This window comes from Macaca mulatta, chromosome 17, assembly GCF_049350105.2.
Source record: "Macaca mulatta isolate MMU2019108-1 chromosome 17, T2T-MMU8v2.0, whole genome shotgun sequence".
Lineage (NCBI taxonomy): Eukaryota > Metazoa > Chordata > Mammalia > Primates > Cercopithecidae > Macaca > Macaca mulatta.
Genome location: NC_133422.1, coordinates 70,504,895 through 70,526,811, shown reverse-complemented (window position 1 = coordinate 70,526,811; position 21,917 = coordinate 70,504,895). Strand labels below are relative to the sequence as shown.

At 37.4% G+C, this 21,917-nt stretch overlaps 1 protein-coding gene across 24 annotated transcripts in view; it reads right to left on the bottom strand.

Annotated features, from left to right (window-relative positions):
- LMO7 (LIM domain 7) overlaps positions 1-21,917 on the bottom strand; it is a 309,870-nt gene that overhangs the window by 89,687 nt on the left and 198,266 nt on the right. For 8 of the 24 annotated variants that reach the window (XM_077973779.1, XM_015121212.3, XM_077973778.1 and 5 more), the window contains one exon: positions 11,018-11,124. In XM_077973779.1, the coding sequence (XP_077829905.1) occupies positions 11,018-11,124 (107 nt within the window). The other 16 variants (XM_077973786.1, XM_077973788.1, XM_077973789.1 and 13 more) reach the window with 5 other exon arrangements.

The following is a 21,917-nucleotide window of genomic DNA, read 5'->3' as shown; positions in this document are numbered from 1 at the left end:
GTACTTGAGTCATTTCTTGGGCTTTGCTTTTCTGAGTCACTATTTGATCCCCCACTCTTTTTTCTGCAACCAGAGAAGAGTTTCGTCTTACTGGAATTAGACTGCACTATTTATTGTTACCCTTGATGTGCTATGCTTACCACCTGTTTATAACCCTCCAATAGCTACACTGATAGCAGGATTCTGGGCAATCCTGCTACTGAAGTAATTTTTCTTCTTTAATCCAATAGAGTAGATACTTTTACTGCAATTTATCTTTCTGCTTACAATTTGGTCTCTGGAATAGAACGTCACATTAATAATCTTTAATTCTTTGTATAAAATTTAATATGTAATGATCTAAATTACAACAAAATAATATCCCATGTTATGTTTTCTTTTTTAAAGACCACTTGTTCCCAGCCAAGGACAAGGACATTTGGAGGACAGAGAAACAGTTTAGTTTGGTTTTAACAAGATTAAGTAAAATAGAGCATCAAAAACTGGTAAACAAGAGATTATTCTAAATAAAATATATTTACTAATTCTATTTTTAAAGACAGGTTTCAGGCCAGTGTTATAAAGGTCAAAGTGTGATAGTATGATCCCAAGCAATTTAGATTAGTAAGGTTTTACAATCCTCAGCACTTAACAAGAATGTTCCATTATCACAGCAAATACAATGGAACATTCATAAATATCTGCATGAAAGTCATAAAACCTATAAAGGCATTTACAAACACATATCAAAATCCAAATACTCTATTATTTCTCAACTAGACAGTGTTAGAGGACCATATGTGTACTATATCTCTTCTATTCTAAGGTACACGTTCTCATTTAACATTCCTAAAATTAGGAGATCTTAAAAAAATAAAATAAATGATCTGAGACTTGATGGCACATTGTAATACATCCACTCAAAGTTACTTAGCTCACAAACTCAGGAAAAAAAACTTAAGATCATAGTACGAAGATATTTGCCACGTATCAAATAAGGTATTCTCAATCATGTACACAAATCCATTCTGGGTATAGCTGGCCTGGTTAAAAAGTAACTCATGACCATTTTAGTCACATAGCCCTAGAAAGAATGTCAGCAAATTTTTAAAGTCTGTTTAAGTCTGTTTAGACAACACACTGGGAAAAGCACAAGCATGCAGGCAAAGACACCCCAGGAATGAAAAACCTAGCTTCACTACTGCCCAAGGTCATCTAACTAAGCAACTTACTCTTCTCTGCCTCATTGCAATTCAGGCATGTGAAGCAAAAGAGAAATACCTGGCTGGGCTGTTACTAGTTTAGAAATAATTTATGTAAATCACTTGACAGTGTTCGAAAGCTCCTATCTTCCAGTTTGTCTAACCTTAATTGCATCACAGTGACAGGAATATTTCTGAGATACTCTGGAGGCTATAATACAGATTTCCTAACCTCGTTGCTATTCATCACTCCAAATCCAGCATTCCCTTAGAGTTGCACGCTCCATCACTTCTGTTCCTTAAGACCTAAAAGCAAAATTTAAGACTTAAGCATGCTTTTCTGCTTCTCCACTTTTGGCTTTAAGATCAAGGTAGGAAATGAGTAGGTTTTATTTCTCTTATGTACACACAAGATTTGTGATCTGTCCATCATGAATATGATATTCAGTGGATGCTGTTGACAAGGCACAAGACAAAAGGTCCACAACTGAGAGGACTTAATAGCAAGACTACAGTATGTGAGGCTCTAGCCAAGCCCCCCACACCACCCACCCGCATCCCCATCAGCATTGGGCTGCTTCTATCTACCCTGGACAAAAAGCTCTATTTGTTAATAACTCAGCATAAACACCCATATTTAATGATACCACTCCTATTTCTCCTCCAGGACATGGACCAGGCCCCTTCGGTGAAAAAAAAAAAAAAAAAAATTCATCACCAAAACAAGGATTCAGGGACCTTCAGGATCTGGCACATCATTCTGTGAGGCCTCGGAAATCTATGTTCTTATTTAATAATGTGTGTGTGTGTGCTCTATTCTTGGGCATTTTATAAGTGAATATACACAAAATTGAGCATGAGATAAATAATAACTATGGATTAGAGATTTTTATTTCTCAGTATGAAGCCAAAAGAAGTCTAGTGAATGGTTAAATTGTTGACCAAGATACACTAATTCCTTCGATGATTTTCTCCATATATCAGTAAATTAAATAGAACACAGAAAAAAGCATTTCAAAACAACTGACAGCCATCAGTATTACCATAATGCAATGAAACAGTGAAATATAGTAACGACGGTAATACCTGATAATTATCTAGGGACTTCTCCCTCAAATTGCTCAAAGCACAGAGAGCAAACCCTTGTTAAATTGACAGTGGTTAATACAAACACAGCTTAATTCAATGCAGGTGCTTCTCCCAGGCCCACACAAACCCCACTTTTTCCTTTAACAGCTTAGGAAAAATTGGCTTATCTGCAGTGTGGTGATTCAACATGTGTTTTTAATCTAATGAGATTTTATTACACTATAAAAATCTATCATTTACATTTAAGAATAATGTTAGTATGAGTTACTGAGTATACAAGTATATCTTTTTTTTAAATTAAATGTTTTACAGTAATTCTTTGGGAAGATGTTTTCTTAGGTTTACTGTGCATATTTGGTCAATGGTGTCTGAAGCACTAGTACCAAGCTCTTTAAAAGATAAAGTGACACAAAATCCTGCCTCCCAGGTTAGTAGGGGCATCCTGAAAGGCATATCTCTGAAAAACAAAGAATAAATCCATCAACAACCAATGCCACCCAGGACTGCTGCTCAACATGACAGAAACCATACCAGGGCAATTACCCATAAAACATAACGGCTCCATTAACCTAAACTCTAAAAAAGAACACTAAACAGCCAATAAAAAACATTTATGCCTACTCTATTTAACATTTGATAGTCAGGTTCTACTTTTTTAAAGAAAAAAAGTTTTATCTTAATGCATTTTGACATAACATTGTACTTCCTAGTTTCTTGACATTTCATTGTATACAAGTAACACTGGAACTAAATAATAAGCATGTCTTTCATCTCAAACACAGTACCTATCGCTATTTATAATTTTTTAATGCCTAGGGTAAAAAACCAAACACTTCAAATAACATAATCAACATTTTTCATGTTGTTAGTGTAATAGCCTTTTACTGAATAAAGCAAATGAGAGAAGTCCGAAAGGAGCAGCTAAGTTTTCTCTAAGAGGAAAATGTGACTGCGATGTACATTTGAATTCAGTCATGACAAGATTTTGAACACCTATTCCAAAAAGAAAAATATTCATAAGCTCTACAAAAACCTTTCAGATAATAGCTTCTTATCTAAAGGATAACCTCTTTATGACCAAAATGCAACTTTTCAAAGAAATGAAGGGGAAAAAATGGAACAACAATAAAAATAAACCAATAAACAATGTGAAGCTTTGGATTTGATTTGGTGTCACTGACTAGTTTAGATTTTAAAAAGTAAGGGAAATAAAACTTTCTAAGTAAACATTCAAATCAGATTTTAAAATTTCAAAGATTTTAGAAAATACAGAAGTTTGGTCTCAAAAAAGTTAATTCAATTATATTGGCCCCATATATACAGAGGCAAGAGCAAATAACTTAGCTGTCTGTTCTCTGGTCTCCATCTTTGCTATTCTAATAAAATGGATAAATTGTTGATTTTATCAACAATTTGATTAAGCATAAATGTCAGAAAAAACTCATTTGTTTTAATATCTGCTCCCAATGGAGAAAAGGGATAAGTTTTAAATGGCCTAAATTCTCAAAAATAAAGAGCTTGTAGTTTGCAAGCAAAAGTAGCCAGAGGCCAGATTTTTTCCTCCATGTTTTCCTACAGGAGACACGTATCTTCTTAAAGTCAAAACAAGGGAAGTCAAATTATGAAAATGTTCAGAATGATAATTCAATACCATTTATGAAGCACTTAATTTACAGTCACTACATACTTTATATACCTGACTTCATTTAATCATTACATCTTTGTGAGGTCGGGGTATCACCCAAGTGATATGATTTGCCAAGTTCCAAGCAAAAAGCAATTACAACTGTCTAATTACTATCACCAGAGTTTAGCACACAGTTTGACACACAGAAAGCAATAAATAATTATTTGCCATAAAATTAAACTCATGGAGAAGCAAAGCCATTACAGGGAGGAAAAGTAATCTGTCTAAGGTCATTCAGCTACTAACTGATATGACAAGATTAAACCTAAGTCAGGGAATACCAAAATCTCTACTCTCATCAGAGATGATTCTGTTCACAACCATGGATATACATCTGCTCAATGTGCTTGTTCCTTCCTGGAAAGTGACAAACTCAGCCTGGGATTTAGTAGAAACAGCTCAAATAAACTGTGAAGAAATCTTCAAGTTTCTCTGTGTTCAGATCCTTCAAATGTTTTCTAATTATACTAAAGTCAAAGTCAATGTGACTTTTTTTGAGGAGGAGGGCAGACTTTGATGTTTAATACTAGACAAAGGTAAAAAGTACTAAGGCAGGTAACTTGACTTTAGAAGGAATGAGGCTTACTGTAAACTTGTTGGCAAAATTTCTTAAAGTAATATTGATGACTTCTCATAAAAAATTACTTTCCTATGGGTTCCTGCTTTTAAAATGTTCTATTCTTTGCTCTTGAGCTTCTACCAAGATATTCCAGCTACCTATATAACCACCATATTTTTCTACTTGAAAGTCTCAAGTATACACTTTACAGTTGTTTCACAAGATAAAAAGTGATCAGTGATTGTGATATGAAGACACTGAAATGTTTCTGACACTTCATGTAAAAAAACATTATTTAAATGTCAGTTAAGCATTCTTAACATTTATTACTGGCACATCAGCACAAAGATTTATTAAAACTTTGAACTACCTTGAAAGGCACATAGTCCAAAGTTCCCATTTTAGTTTATTACATACAGAAATGAAACACATGCTCCTCTTAAACTGTGTAAGTTTTAGATTATGTTGTAATATGTCATATCATTATCATTATTCTGGTATAAGTAAAAGGCAACTGAAACCAAAAGTTCAGTGACGGCTTTGCCAGATTTGCTTTGCATTTGAATAACGAGAATAAAAAGAGGATGAGCTGGCAAAGATTAAGACAGGTTTTTCCCCATCTTCAAAGCCTGGTTTTAAGATATCCAGGAAGTCTTTGCAATTGAAATCCAGTTTTCAGATAAACACGTAAAGACGTATGGTAACAGGAACCAAGGAGATAAAGAGAATAATATATACTTCCTGTCCTTAAATAGTTTCAAGTCTCTAGAAAAGCTAGATGTAGAGGAAATAAAAAGTCCTTTGAAAACCCAGATGAGAAACCTATGTCATCTCCAGTTAGATGAGTTTCCTCATTAAAAAAATGAAATGACTGCACATCTCTGTATTTCCAGAGAAATCTGTGCATTTATCTTTATATAATATATTCCAGCTGTGAATTTACAGGGCCATCTCCCCAGTCATAATGTGAACCCCACTGAGGGCAGGTCTCCATCTTATCTATGTCTGTGTAAGTATAGGCCACATAGAAGATGCTGAATCAATGCTCATTATATAACAAACAAGTGATGACTTCTCTAAAACCAAAATTTCCTCTTACTGGATAAAGTGCCATTTTCTACTCTGTAGCTCCAGAAATAGATTTAACCATACGTACCCCCAATGTCTATACTCTCACACAAATAATCACTCAAATCAGGCCAGAATAGAACATGAAAGTCAGAAAAACAATGCTTAATACTTCTGGTTACTGGTAAAGCTCACATTTAAAAAAAAAAAAAAAAAAGACTGAGTGAACTACAGGTATTTCAGTATTAGCAATTTTAAAAGTTGGATTAGGTCAACACAGGCAGCCCTACAGATAATCATTTGAAAGAAGAATGTCTTCCACAAAAATATCTCTTTGGTTTAACCCTTCAAAGGCCCTTGTTGTAAAACAAATGCTAACTGATCACGGGAGACAGACAACTTGCATTCTCCCATGAAGGGTCTCATGTCAACTGCTATTTAGATTGGCCACCAAGTGAAACCCTTCGGAGTAATGAATGTAAGATAGGATAGTTTTAAAGATGTAGACCCTGGCCAGGGAAGTCCACAGCATGAAGGCTCATCCAGCAGGCCAAGACAGAGTAAGGCCCCAGGGCTTTTTGGGATTTGAAGGAGTAGAGAGCAAAGGAAGAAGTGCTGACATTCAGAAACGTGGCTATCTGAGAAACAGATTAAGAACTAGAAATGGAGAAAAACAGATACAGACAAAACTTCAATTATTCCATGGCTTGTCCCAGCATCAGACCTGCCTCATATCCCACAACCTTTCACTGCAGTTAGGACTCTTAGATATACAAACTTTGTCATTAAAGAGCATTTCCACATTTGACCATACATTTTTGCTGATAGTCTTAAACAGAGCCTCAGCCACCCAGAATTAATGTTCCTCCCCTTCCAGGAAGCAATTCACAACAGAGAATGGTTGAATGGGATAGAGATATATACAACGCAATCAACTTCCTTTTCGTTTTATGCTCTTCTAATAGTTGGCAGAAAGGGTACATTTTTAAATAGTCACATGAGTTGACAGGTGGAAGTCACTATGCTCAAGTTGCAGGTCCAAGTTTGGATATCAGTAAGCTTGCTTAAAAAAAAAAAAAAAAAAAAAAAGATTAAGATATTGAGAAACTCATTTGAAAGACATGTACTTGCAAAAAAAAAAAAAAGTAAAACTAGGTCTAAATTATTTTAAAAAGCAAAAATTAAATAATTCAAACTAGGTATATTTTTACTTATATGAATAAACCTTAAATACACATACACACTTTCATACCTCAAGCCCAATTTGGCAGACTGTTAAAACAGAGTGCCATCTGGGAACCTGATTCCTAAGAAATGACTTTAGAGCACTGCCACAAAATCAAGCACTCTTCTGAAGCTTTAGCGAACAGTTACATCCTTAAAATATCATTTTGAGACTCTTTTATTTTCCTGATGGGAATATGTTAACACTAATTTTGATTCCAACTACTGTTCCTTTGGCAACTATCATGTGTAAAGATAATAGATTTTTAATTTCTGTACTTTCATTTTAATAGACTTACAAAAACAAACTCACTTAATATCAATGTTTACTTAAAGTTATATTTTATACTTCAAATATCAATCCTGTAGGTAATAGAGTAAGTCTATACTAAAAAAGAATTTCCTTGCATGACAAATAGTGTTCAAAGTCATTGCCACCCTGTAATGGATATTATGAACAGAATGTATCTGAAGACGTGCTAAAAACTGGATTGGAATGGTAAGGGGGTGGAAAGAGGAAACATGTTTACAATCTGTTCAATTTCTCAGCTTAAAATTTTTGATATATAGAGCAATGGTTTAAATACAAGACTTAGTTTCTGAGTCAAATTGCTAGACATATAAAATTAAAACCTTTAATGGTTAAACCCTACCTTTCTGCCAACTTCAAGTTCTCCAATACAGGACCTCTAGGCTACTCTGTCGAGTTGCTTTCGAATACAAGCCATTGCTCTGTATCTCTCTTAACGACCAGATGACTCCACAAAGACCATGACACTTGCCAGAGGAGCTCTCCAGTGTGCTGTGGCAGGCTGGCGGGGCCATTATGCTTGATCTCCTACAGCCTTTTTACGGAAGGCCTGCACAGATGGCTCTGTGGGAACTTCACCACGTGTTCTTTGTGGAGAGTGTGTGCTCAGTATGGATGTTTAGTAAATGGTTAAGAATAATGATCCAGTTTTTCATCCACACAAAAGATTGATTTCATGGCCTCAGACTGGGGTAGATCTCAATCTACCATTCATGGAGACTAAATCATAAATTTGCTTATTAGCATTCCGAGAAGAAAAGAGGTTGGATCCTACCCATTAAGTCAGGAATATCAAAATTAAAGGTGTCACCTGATGCTTGAATACACGTAGTCCCTAAATAAATAGAATAATTCAAACATATTTGAAAAAATTAAAACTACTGTTTCCTACAAAAGTAAAAGAATTATTAGAAAATTAGAACACATAATAGGATAATTTACAGAAATATGGAGAATACTCTGGTTCTGATTGGTGAAAAGTTATTACTGTGAATTAAATTGTAAATTTCAGATAGCTAGAAAATTGAAAAATAGTTGGAGTCCTGGATTATTGAAACTATTCATTAACAACAGCTCTTTACTTGCTTCTGCTATTGCCATTCATTTTCAACACACACAACTCTCCTTGGGCTCCATACAGCAACTATCACCGCTGACCACTAACAAAAAAGTTCCTCACATTTGCCAACACGGAGGATATCGACTGTCCTTTCCTATTTGCTCTCAGTATGCATCATGATTAGATCAAGTTTGCAGCAAGGACAACAAGTCTATGCACTGGTAGATGCAGTCTGGGCAGTTGTAATACAGCATTTTAAATAATCAAATCATTTGCTACACCTTGTTAAATTTAATGCATACAGATATGCAAAATAATTTCAAAGTACTCACACATATTACCACACTCTCAGACAAGTTACAATGAGTCTTCCCGCTTAAACAGACAATAAACACGCTAACACAGAAATGCATAAATTGTGTCCGCATATAATAAGTTATATTTTAGTAGAGTGTCAAAGGGGTCATAGACAGTATCCTTCATTTCCACATGACTATTTTGCTGGCAGGGAGGGAATAAACAAGAAATTCTAAATCTAAAGCCAGAGTTTCTCAACTCCAGTACTATTAATATTTGGAGTAGGAAAATTCTTTGCTGTGGGGGCTATCCCATGCATTAAAGTGTATTCAGCAGCATCCCTGATCCATTAGATGCCTGCAGCACCCCCACCCGGCTATGACAACCAGAAGTGTCTGCAGACGTGGCCAAACATCCCCTGGTTGCCAAAACTGCCCCCAGTTGAGAACCACTGATCTAACCAACACCAAGTCCTTTGATCCACAATAACGATAGGACAAGAATTTTGACCCAAAGGAGTCTCCACATTATATATTTTTAGAAAGCTAAAACGCATTACTATTTAGTAAGCAATTATTTGCTTTTCTTTAAATCTGGTTCTTTTAGTAAAAGAGCTATCTCAGGGCATAAGAGCTTGGACAACATTTTTAAAGAAGTTGCTTTGCCACTTTCCTGTGTCTCATCTGGGAGGCTCCAGTGCTTCTATTGCAGCAGACCCAGGGTTGACCCCTTTGCTTTTTGGTCCAATGAGATAGAATTATCTGGAGAAATGTTCTCAAGCGAAGCCAAGGTTCCCACTCAGGCATTCTCACAGGTACTACTTAGGCACACCTTGCTTTGACGAACTTGTGGTTTCCACTGAAACAAGTTGTTCTGCATACTTCTCACTACGGCTATAACTACGTGACCTCGCAGTTTCAGTTTGTCAGTAATTTCACTGAAGGCTGAACCCAGATACTAATTTGTCTGAAACATTTTAGGCCCAACATCTCATGAAACAGGCTCCAGGCAAGCACTCTTGGACTTGGGAGCCAACAAACATGTTTCGCCTAGTCCTTAGCCTACTCAAATATAGGCTACAGACTTTCAAAACAGAGTACATGATTTTAGGGGGAAGCGCGTTAACGCTTAACAAGCATCAACAACTTAAGGAAAAGACTTTCAAAGCCTAAAGTTTCTTTGCCCATCAGATAGGCCTTATGAAGAAATATGCTGATAAGGAAAAATAAATACATCCAAATATTTAATTTTTATGGAAAGTAAACATGACTCCTACATACTATAGAAGCAAACATTTCACTTTGGTGATGAAATTTAGAATCTCTAAACTATCTTTCGATTAGTTAGAAATGCAGGCAGATTTATCCCTCCCATGTACATTTCATTACCATGGAGTTTAGAAAAGCTTATTCAACAGAACTAGAAGCAGCTTCAAAACAGTGTTCATTTAAAAACATATATTGTTAGACTTTAGAAAACTAAGTCTACCTGGGTTTGGGGCTGTTCTATGTACTGCTAGAAGACAATGTGTACTATTCAAAGATATTTACATAGCTGGTTATTTTTCTTCAGAAAAAATAATTGGTCATCCAATTTTAAAAATAACTATTAAAGGTTTTACACAGGGATATTAACCACATAAGCTAAATCTTTGAACTGGTAGAAACCGATTTTTCCATTTTCATTATTTCTATAGCTAGAATAAGGTGTTTATTTTCTCCCTTGCAAAAAAAAAATGTTAATTAGGTTTAAGAGGCAGGATGACAAAGAGATAGTTACTATAAATTAAATAACTTTCCTGTCAGCTTTATCTGGTAACACAGTTTATTATTGATTGCCTGAAAGCAAATTAGATTTACAGGAAATATAAATAAATATCATAAGAGCTTAAAACCAGATTTCCTGAAACTGTATACTCCCACACAAACAACATTTTCTACCTAAAATCTAACAAGATACTGGCATACATGTTCTCACCCCCACTTTCACTTTCTCATCCACACTATTGAAATCGTGGAAAACAGCTCATTTTTAAAAGTCAGCCACAGCTGGCAGGGTCCTTGGCATTACATGTTGGTCCCAGGCACTGCTGCCTTCACAATATTAAGAGATTCTTTTTTATCACTGTCCTATCTAATTTTTATGCTAATAATTATGTCTTAATTCAAAATATATTTTAAAAATTTAAAGATTGTTATTACTCTGCAAGTTATAATATAATCCCTAAATTCACTTTATAAGTATAAAAAGTATCCTCAACATTAGCAACCAAACACTACCATGTTGGACACGTATTAAAATATTAACACAACCATTTTGGTCGGTATAGAGATTTATAGTAAGACCATGCTATGAGTTAGAAACAGCTTCACATTCACAGTCCCTAAGCCATTTTTAAAACAGTCTCTTTTAGAATAAGAACAGAGGAAAACAGAGAGAGGAAGAATTTTTCTGTAATCATGAACTCTCAGCAATTCTTTTCACTTAAGCTATAAGCCCTAAGTTTAAATATATATATATATAACAAACTGTTGAAACTTACTTGACAGTGACTCGATTTGATAAATCCTGTAGATCTCCAGGATGGAAAAGCTGGGCTTCTTTCAATCCAATCTGTTCACAAGCTTTCAAGAAAACGTTTATATTATCCTGTGAAAAGAAGTGGAAAGTGATTGCTTAGCTGAGCTCTCTCTCAGACAAAGGTTACAAATTTTTATGCTATAACTTCGAAGCTTCAAAGTCCAATTATAGTCGGCAAAAGAGGCGGTAGCAAGACCCATGCATATGTATATTTGAAAAAAAATACATAGGGCTTGTACAGCCTTTCAGTCCTCCAGAGCATACACGGTTGTGCTATCTTATGCCCGGGCATACACTGTTTCTGTGATCTTTGAGACTGGCACGTTAAACATTACCTGTTACAGGACAAGTGCCTAGCCACTGAGCAGTAATCTACACTTTGATGTCAGCTCTGCTCTGCAAACAAACGCCCTCTTCCCAGCTTTGCACGGCAAGCCTCACCTCTCCTCTTTAAAAATAACTCCAGCTACTGACATTCACCCACCCAGAAACTGTTGGCAGGGAAGAAATAAGAGGAGGAACATTCTGTTTCTATGATTACAAATTACAGAACGACTGTGGAATACCACACCTGGAATCTGGGTTTGGTTGTTGAGCTGGCTCTTGACAGGCAGGGAAACCATACTATAGGACTGAGGAGAAACCTAGCGTTCATTGGCTAAATTGCATAGTTTGTGTGGCACATTACTCACTCCCTGCACCTGCCTCAAGGGCTGCCTCCAAAAAAAATTTAAAGCCTATCCCCTCCCTCCAAGGTTGCCCTCGTATCTAATTTCAAAACCCAAATCCTCCATTCACAAACCAGTGCTTTTCGTTAATGTAAACTGCTGCACAAACACGGATTACAATATATGCTATTTTAAAGCCAGCTACCTTTCAGAAACATACATTTGGTTACCAGAATTAATTTAGGCTTCATCTCTACTACTCTTAAAAAAAAGAAAAGAAAAGAAAACACTTTATGGCGTTGAGCTTGTGACGATCCCAGGCGGGCTCTCCATATTCACTTTGTTATGGTTCTCAGGTAAAGGGGTGGCCTCCCAACATGCCAACACACATCTGTCCACTGAGGCAGCTGGCAATGCTACCTCTGTGGTGTGAGCCTCCTTGAAACCTCGCCTCCCTCCCTAAGGGTGACTTTCACAGACCAGAAGATAGTCTGCCACTTGGAGAAAGGCAATTGCTGTTTTCCTAAGATAAAGTGGCTAAATTCTACAGCTTGGGTTCTTGGAGAGTAAGGGGATTTCGGGAAAGCACAAGGAAAGGTGTGGCAAGAGAAAAGCAACACTCATTACTAGGGAAAGAGACATTCTAAAAAGCCACCATTTGTACAGGCAGGAGGCCATTCCAATCTACTATAGAAGGCAGTGAGAACTATCTAGCTGAAAGATGAAATCCATGAATCATTTTAAATAAGATGAAGTCAAAGAGTAAAGAAACTTGCAAGTCAAAAGTTGAATAGCTCAACGAAAGGTGTTTATTTTGTTTTTTGTTTGACTTATTAAGGAAAAAGGAGACATAATTTATTGGCAAAATTCCAAGAGGAGCAAAAAGTGATAATTTTGTTAGGCCCACAGTTTCCAAAAAGTATACTACCTGTAATTATCAAGTGATACAAATAGTTTTAAAATTGACCCTCTGAGAAGCAGGCAAGAAAAGATGGTTGGATGTACCAATACCCCCAGTTCCATAATGATATGGTTTGGCTCTGTGTCCCCACCCAAATCTCATCTCAAATTGTAATCCTCACATGTCAATGAAGGGACCTGTAATCCCCGCAGGCCAAGGGAGGGAGGTGATTGGATCATGGGGGCAGTTTCCCCCATGCTGTCCTCGAGATAGTGAGTTCTCAGGAGATCTGGTGGTTTTATAAGGGGCTCTTCTCCCTTCACTCTCTCTCTCTCTCACCTGCCACCATGTAAGACGTGTCTGTCTCCCCTTTCGCCACGACTATAAGCTTCCTGAGGCCTTTCCAGTCAGCCATGCAGATCTGTGAGTCAATTAAATCTCTTTGCTTTGTAAATTACCCAGTCTCAGGCAGTTCTTTATAGCAGTGTGAAAATGAACTAATACACACAGGACGTAAGTCTCATATCAATAAAGGAAAAACAAACCATTAGAAGTCTTCACACCAATTCAACCAATTTGGTTCTGAATGTTTAAAGTATTACATACAATATTAAAATAAGGTTAAACTAAAAGTAAACTTAGTCAAATGAGACCCAAAACAATTCTTCACATATTTTATACAAACATAGTAGCATTCATCTGGTTGACAAATAGGTACAGGTTGATAAGGATAGATAAATAAAGCCAAACTCTCCTCAAAAACCACCAAAGTAGAGAGAAAGCACTTGATATCTAAAGTGACTCTACTTGACTGAAGACAAAGTTCAAGAGAAGATACAAATTAATATGGTTAAATTCTAGTCTTAAATAAAGCCTTCATTTTAACCAAAAAAGCAGAATGTATTTTAAATCGTTCAATGATGCTCAAGTTTAACACAGAATAGCTTTGTAAACAAAGTCACACATGGCCTATGCAGCAGGACCAGGTTGTACTAAGATCGGTAATGTAGTCTCAGTCATTCCTACTGGACTTGAGCGCACTGGTAATTTATTCCTTGCAATTTCAAAGGATCCAGGCAAAGAGGTCCCTAAGAGTATATATAAAATCATAAAATAAAATTTTCTTGTCAGTTAAAACTTCAAGAAGCCACACCCAGCTCAACACATTAAAAGGGAAGTATTTACTTCTCATTTAATGAAATCATTTTCACTTGAAATTAGCAAAAATAAAAGGGAAAATAAAGGACAAATTAAAACAAATCTTATCTAATTGGACCAGTAGCCAGAACTCCAAGTTAGTTTTGTCCCTAAACAACTGTGTGGCTTTGGAAAGAGAGTTAACATTTCTGGCCCCATTTTCCTCACCCCGAACTGAGCAGTTTGTGAATCTGTAACCCATTATCAAGGGCAATCATTTTTCTCTGCAAGAGAAGGGAAGCCCAACCTCCCTGGCCCAACCCATCACACAAATATTTCATTACCCAACTTCCATAAAATACTTCATGTCAAAATCCTGCTCTAAACATCTGTAAACCCTGTACTTTCAGGACCAAAAGTGGCTTCTCAAAGACAAACCAACACACACACACACACACACACACACACAGACACATACACACGAAAACAATGAACCCTAGATGTATCTAATGGCTCCTTTTAGCTTTAAATTTTTCTATGACTGTGAATAAAGCCATGATTACAGTCATCCCAAGGCTTTCTATTTTTCTATGACTGTGGATAAAGACAAACACTACAAATTAATGGTTCTAAAACTGGCCCTCTGAGAGGCAGGCAAGAACAGATACATGGCTTTAAGATTTTCATATTGTCTCCAATCTCCCTTACACCCCTTATCCTTGAATCAATTATAAAGCAGTCATAATAGGTGTGGGGTGGAGTGGGCTAGGGTAACTTAGAGAGTTTTATGATCAGGAACAGCAGTACTTACCACTAAGATAGGATGGGGAAGCCACAAAGATCTACCAAGATAATCAAGGTTTGTATTTGTTCACTGTAGTACCCTACTAGTTATCTATTGGTGCATAATACATTATCCCCAAATTTAGCAGCTTAAGGGAATAGGTGTTTATGATTTCACATGGTTTCTGAAGGTAATTCAGGAGTGGTCTTAGCTGAATAGTTCCAAATTGGGAGACCTCTCATTAGGTTGTAATTGAGATGTCAGCCATGACTACAGTCATCCCAAGGCTTTCCTGGAGCTTGGAGGAGCTGTTTCCAAGGCAGCTCACTCATGTGACTGACAAATCAGGGCTGGTTGTTAATAGGAAGCCTCAGTTCTTTATCAAATGGACATCTCCAAAGGGCTGCTTGATAGAGCCTGTGATCCAAGAGAGCAAGATGGAAGTTGCACTGTCTTATGATGTAGCTTTTGAAGTCACATTCCATCATTTCCTCAACATCCTGTTGGTTACACAGGTCAGGCCTATTCCATGTAGGTACACAAGAACATAAACACCAGGAGGTGAGATTCATGCGGGGCTTTCTGGGGGACTGTCTACTACACTTCACTCTCTGGACCCACCTCAGTGATTCACATCCCAACCATCTGCAAAATACACTAAGGCCCAAAAATTTTCATCCCTTTACAAGGCGAACTCAAAGTCCAAAATTTCATCATCTAAGTCAGATACAGAAGTGTCTGAGGCTCTTCAGGTGTAGTTCCTTAAGTATTGCCCTTGAGTAAAGTTTCTCTCAACTTGAATGCCAGTGAACTAAGACAAGTTACCTGCTCCCACACTCCCAAATGCAGTAGAGTGACAAGTGTAAGATAATCACTATAGACACTCCAGGTCAGACAGTAGAGAAATGAAAGGCACACAGGAGTCACTGGTCCACAGAAATTCTGAAATCCTTCAAGATACAGGTTGGCAGTTCCTTCATAAAGTCTCAAGGCCAGGTTATACTTCATGGTTTTTGGCTACACCCTCTGGATTCTTGGTGCCACCCTAAAAGTCATCTTCGCTTTTCACCGAAAAGTAGCCTCTCTTTGTGGCTATGTGGGTTTTTCAATCTACTTCTTTACCCGACCCATAGCAATTGAGAGAATTAAGGGTCTCTTCATTTAATAATTCTCTATTCCTTTCAGTCTCAGCTGGCAGTGTTTCTGCAAATACAATTCTCTCAAAGATGCTACAGATCTTCTGTGAATCTTACTGGGGTTCACTCCATTAGACAAAAGTTGCACCCATGAATCTCTTCAATAGTAGCCCTTCTCTACCTTGGTCTCCTGCTGAGATGACTGGAGGACAATATCCTTAAGGTTCTTAGAAGCCCTATTGCTTGACTGGACAGATCTGCAAGGTACCATCTTGAATCTAAGAACGTAAAGAATTTTACAACCACATCCTCAACTCCTTTTTAGGCCTTATTTTCCTGCAAATGCTCTGAATTTAATCTATGCCTGAAAACCACTTCTCAATTCTAGCATCATTTACTTACTAAAGAGACTGACAATTTTCAAAAGCAGCAATTCCTATTTCTCTCATGTTTGTCACCCTATCCTTCACTTTCTCTTCTCACATTTTACTATAATCCACAAGAAGAATTGAGGCATCACTTCAATACTCTGTAGGTCACCTCACTAGAAGAATGGAATCTCCCCAGTAGATCACTTAGTTAATTGGGTATAATTCCTAGGTACAAGGAAGAGAATATCACAAAGTGAGAATCATTGGGACCATTTTGGAAGCTGACTACCACAAGACTTTTAATAATAAAGAATACAGACCAGTCAAAAATTTAGAATAGAAAAATAAACATTTAGAAATGTTGAGTTTCAGATGCCCAGCTAGTAGTAAGTTAGGTTTGCAGCCCATGAGAAATATTTGATTTTAAAATATGGTTTGGGAGTCTAGCACACATTGGTAGTAGTTGAAATTAGGGATGTCAATGCGCCCTCCTTGCCCTGAAAGCAAAGAGAAAGAAGGATTCACAATCAACCACCAGCATTTAAAGGACAGTTAAAGAAAGGGAGTCAAGAGAGAAAAATATCTGGCATCCAGATAAATCAGAAGAAAAGCAGAAGAGAATAGCATTATGGAAAACAAGGGAAGAGAATAGCATTATGAAAAGAAGGGAAAGAAAACAACAAGAGAGAATCCTCTCAGGAATAGAGAGGCAGATGATGCCATAAGAAAAACTACCCAAACAATTTGAAAATCAAATAAAGTGGATATTTCGTGAGCAAAAACTCCAGAAGACTCATGAGTAAATAATAAGCGACGGTGAAGATCAGCTGCTGGCAACAGGGTGAGGGACCACCCAGAATCTGAAAGACCTCCTTGGTCTTTCACTCTGTGAGTCTGTTTCCTACTCAAGCCTCTTATCAGTCCTCCCAAAGCTACCACTCCCCTGACCCTCCAGTGTTAGAATGCCTCATCCCTTGAGGGAAAAGGTGGGGAGAGAAGCAGCACTCGTTCTTATTCTCTTGACCTCAAATGTAGGGTTACATTCCATCTCCACCCAATATTTTGAGTTTGAAACAAACACAATTATACACTTCACTGGAATCTTAATTCTTCTCTATTTCCATTATAAATCCTGAAAAGAGTGTTATGAGAATAGCATAAGGCCAATATGAATATTCTCACACTGGTGCCAAGGGTAAGACAGGTCTTTGTTAACACCTCACCTTTCAGAGCCTTTCAACCCATTTTCCTTCCAAAAGCATTTATCCAGTAACATATTTTCATGTCATTATAGCACATGTTCTTGCTCTTTTATCAGTAATGTAAGTGCTTGGGAAGAAATGTCAGGATCCAAGGTTGAATTCAGCATTCCTATTTAAGCAAGCTCTTATCAGTCAATATAAGGGCTCTCTCATTTTATTTTGTTATTTTTATTATTTTCCTCCTCATCCCACATTCCCACTCAATTATTTTCCTTCTCATCCCACGTTCCCACCCACTCCCATTTCCCTCTATTAAAAAGATGCCTTCCCTCAAGTATATATCCTATATATATCCTAAATAATTTAAAAGATTCCCAAATAAGTATATTACATGTACATGCATGTACATGTACATATCAAAAGGTACAAACAGTTCTGATGTCTGCTAAGAGGTAAATGGATAAACATGTTGTGGTCTATCCATACAATGGAATAGTATTCAGCCATAAAAAGGAATGAAGTGCTGATATGTGCTACAAAACATTATGGTAAGTGAAAGAAGTCAGTAAACAAAAGTCACATATTCCATTTGCATAAAATATCCAGAATGGATAAATTCAGAGACAAAATGCAGGTTGGTGGTCGCCAGAAGCTGAAAGGAGGAGGAAATGGGGAGAAACCACTTAATGTTAAGAGGTTTTACTTTGAAATACTAGAAATACTTGAAATACTAGAAATTACATTCACAACATTGTGAATGTAATAGATGCTACTAAATTGTGTACTTTAAAATGGTTTTTCATGGTTTTAATACTTTATGTTATGTGAATTTCACCTCAAATTATTTTTTAATTTTTTAACGTCAGTGGTTTTTGGTTACACAGGTGAACTATATAGTGCTGAAGTCTGGGATTTTAGTGTACCTGTCTCAAATTATTTTTTAAAGATGACTTCTCTAATGTGTTTAAAAATGTAAATGTCTAGTTGTATTAGTTCATTCTCATGCTGCTATAAAGAACTACCCACGACTGGGTAATTTATAAGAAAAGAGGTTTAATTGACTCACAGTTCCACAGAACTGGAGAGGCCTCAGGAAACTTACAATCATGGTGGAAAGGGAAGCAAACACCTCCTTCTTCACATGGCAGGAGGAAGGAAAAGTGCTGAGCGAACAGGGAAGAGCCCCTTATAAAACCATCATATCTTGTGAGAACTCACTCACTAGCACAAGAATAACATGGCAGAAACCACCCCCATGATTCAATTACCTCCCACCAGGGCCTTCCCATGACACCTGGGGATTATGGGAACTACAATTCAAGATGAGATTTGGGTGAGGACACAGCCAAATCATACCACTAGTCTAGGCAAAGAATTTATGATTGAGACCTCAAAAGCACAGGCAATAAAAACAAGAATAGACAAATGGTACTTAAACTAAAAGGCTTCTACACAGCAAAAGAAATAATCAACAAAGTGAAAAGGTCACCTGTGGAATGGGAGAAAATATTTGCAAATTATATACATCCAAGAGCAGACTGAAATCCAGAATTTATAAGAGACAACAAAAATCCAACTAAACCCATTAAAAAGTGAGCCAAGGATATAAATAAACCTTTTTCAATAGAAGACAAATGGCCAACAAAAACATGAAAAAGTGTTCAACATTACAATCAGAGAAATGCAAATTAAAAACACTATATCATTTTACACCAATCAGAATGACTATTATTAAAAAGACAGAAAATGACAGATGTTGGAGAAAATGCAGAGAAACGGGAATGCTTATACACTGCCGGTGGGAATGTAAATTAGTGCAGTCTCTATGGAAAACAGTGTGGAGATCTGTCAAAGAACTAAAAAATAGAACTACCATATGATCCAGCAATCCCACTACTTCACATCTACCCAGAGAAAAAGAAATCAGTATATCAAAGAGATGCCTGCACTTGTATGTTTTCTGCAGCACTATTCACAATAGCAAAGATACGGAATCAACCTAAGTGTCCATCAGTGGAGGACTGGATAAATAAAATGTGGTATACATCCACAATGGAATACTATTCAGCCATTAAAAAATGAAATCATGTCTTTCACACCAACACGAATGGAACTGGAGGCCATTATCTTAAGCGAAACAACTCAGATGCAGAAAGACAAATACTACGTGTTCTCATAAGTGGGAGCCAAATAATGTATACACATGGAAGTAGAGTGTGAATGATGGAAAACGGGGACTCAGAGCATTGTGGGGATGGGAAGGGGGTAGATGATGAGAGGTTGCTTGGTGGATACAATGTGCAATGTTCCAGGGATGAATGCACTGAAGGCCCTTACTTCACCACAATACAATATATCAAAGTAGCAAAATTGCACTTGTGCCCCCATGAATATAAATTTTTTTAAATGTTCTTTGGCCAGGCGCAGTAGCTCGTGTCTGTAATCCCAGCACTTTGGAAGTCTGAGGCGGGCAGATCACCTGAAGTCAGGAGTTCGAGACCAGCCTGACTAACATGGTGAAACCCTGTCTCTACTAAAACTACAAAAATTAGCCGGGCATAATGGCAGGTGCCTGTAATCCCAGCTACTCAGGAGGCTGAGGCAGGAGAATCGCTTGAACTTGGGAGGCAGAGGTTGCAGTGAGCCAAGATCACGCCATTGCACTCCAGCCTGGGTGACAGAGGGAGACTCTGTCAAAAAATAAAATAAAATAAAATAAAATAAAATAAAATGTTCTTTAACAAGTGCTGTTGCATATATATATATACACACACACACATACACACAGAGAGATAGTCTAATTTACATAAATGCCATTATGCACCAGATTTCTCTCATACATTGAATCATTTCATTATGTAAAATGTAAATCCTCATGAAAATGTACTACACCCCCCTAGGCTCTTACCCTTCCCAAAGTCACTTTCATTTTTACTTGATCAAAAAATATATATTTGATAAAATTTCAAGCATGACAACCTCCAACACATACAGGGAATACTCTGCATCAGGGAACCTTAATGTGACAATACAGAAATGTCTACTCATAAGATCAAGCCAGTTAGACCCACTTCTGCAAAAACTTCCTGAGTGCACAGGGTTAAGAGTTATCATCATAAGTAAAAGTGAAAAGACACTTTTATAAACAGTGTAAAAATAGAGACAAGGTTAATAAAAGGATTTATTACAAAAGTCCTAAATAAGATCCAAATCCTAACTAATTCTGAAAATGAGTGAATTACTTCTCAGCGCTATGACCTAAAGGCCTTACGAAGCTTAAACCAAGGCTCCCAGAATGACACCCCCTGGAAGTGTTCCCTGTCACTTAACCAAGTACTCTTGTCATGATTACTTTGGTCTGGTATTCCCAGAAAGGGTTCTTGCCTACTTTAAACAAGTTTTCAATTAAAAAAAAGAGCTGGCCTGGCACAGTGGCTCATGCCTGTAATCCCTGCACTTCAGGAGGCTGAGGCGGGCAGCTCATAAGGTCAGGAGATCAAGACTATCCTGGCTAACACGGTGAAACCCGTCTCTACTAAAAATACAAAAAATTAGCCAGGCGTGGTGGCAGATACCTGTAGTTCCAGCTACTCGGGAGGCTGAGGCAGGAGAATGGTGTGAACCTGGGAGGCGGAGCTTGCAGTGGGCCAAGGTTGCGCCACTGCACTCCAGCCTGGGCGACAGAGAGAGACTCCATCTCAAAAAAAAAAAAAAAAAGAGCTGAGTACATAGTACATAATGATGCTGATCAATTTACCCTTAAGCCAAGATACTTGGTGACCTCAACTCCTTTCCTATTTATAATCTGGCAAAGTCCCTGCCTCCTCTAACCCTGAAATTGACAATGCCAAAAATGTTAGCAAGTATGTGCCAGCAATCAAGAGATAACTGTTACTGAAGCAGAGAAATTCAGCTAAGTCCATATCTTAGCATTATGATTTATAGACATGGGACCCCAGTCAAAGTCATGAGAGGGAGTCACACAGCCATCCCTCAGATGCAGCTGATGCACGGTCAAAATGGAGGACCACTGACCCAGTCACTTGCTACACAAAGCGTGGCCACAGACTATCAGCATCAGGGTCACCTGGGAGCCTGCTAAAACTTCAGAATCTCTAGCTACACCCCAGACCTACTGAACCACACTCTGCATTTTAAGAAAATCCCTGGTCAGTGGTGGCTCACGCCTCTAATCCCAGCACTTTGGGAGGCCAAGGCAGGTCTCAATTCCTTGAGACCAGAAATTAGAGACCAGCCTGGGCAACACAGTCAGACCCTGTCTCTCTACAAAAAAACAAAATTATTATCCAAGTGTGGTGGCACGCACCTGTAGTCCTAGCTACTTGGGAGGCTGAAGTGGGAGTATATAGCTTGAGCTCGGGAGTTTGAGGCTGCAGTGAGCCATTATCGCACCACTGTATTCCAGCCTGGGCAATAAAGCAAGACTCTGTCTCCAAAAAGAAAAAAAAAAAAAAGGATCCCCCAGGTGAATTGAATTTTTGTGGACAAAAGTTTTTTGGCAATTAAAGTGAGGAAAATGTTTCATCAAATATAACTTAAGACAGTGTTTCTATTTAGTATGCACACAAGTCACCCAGAGATTATGGAGTTTACTATTAGATCACCAAAAGTACTTGAATCTTATTCTTATGCTATATTGTGA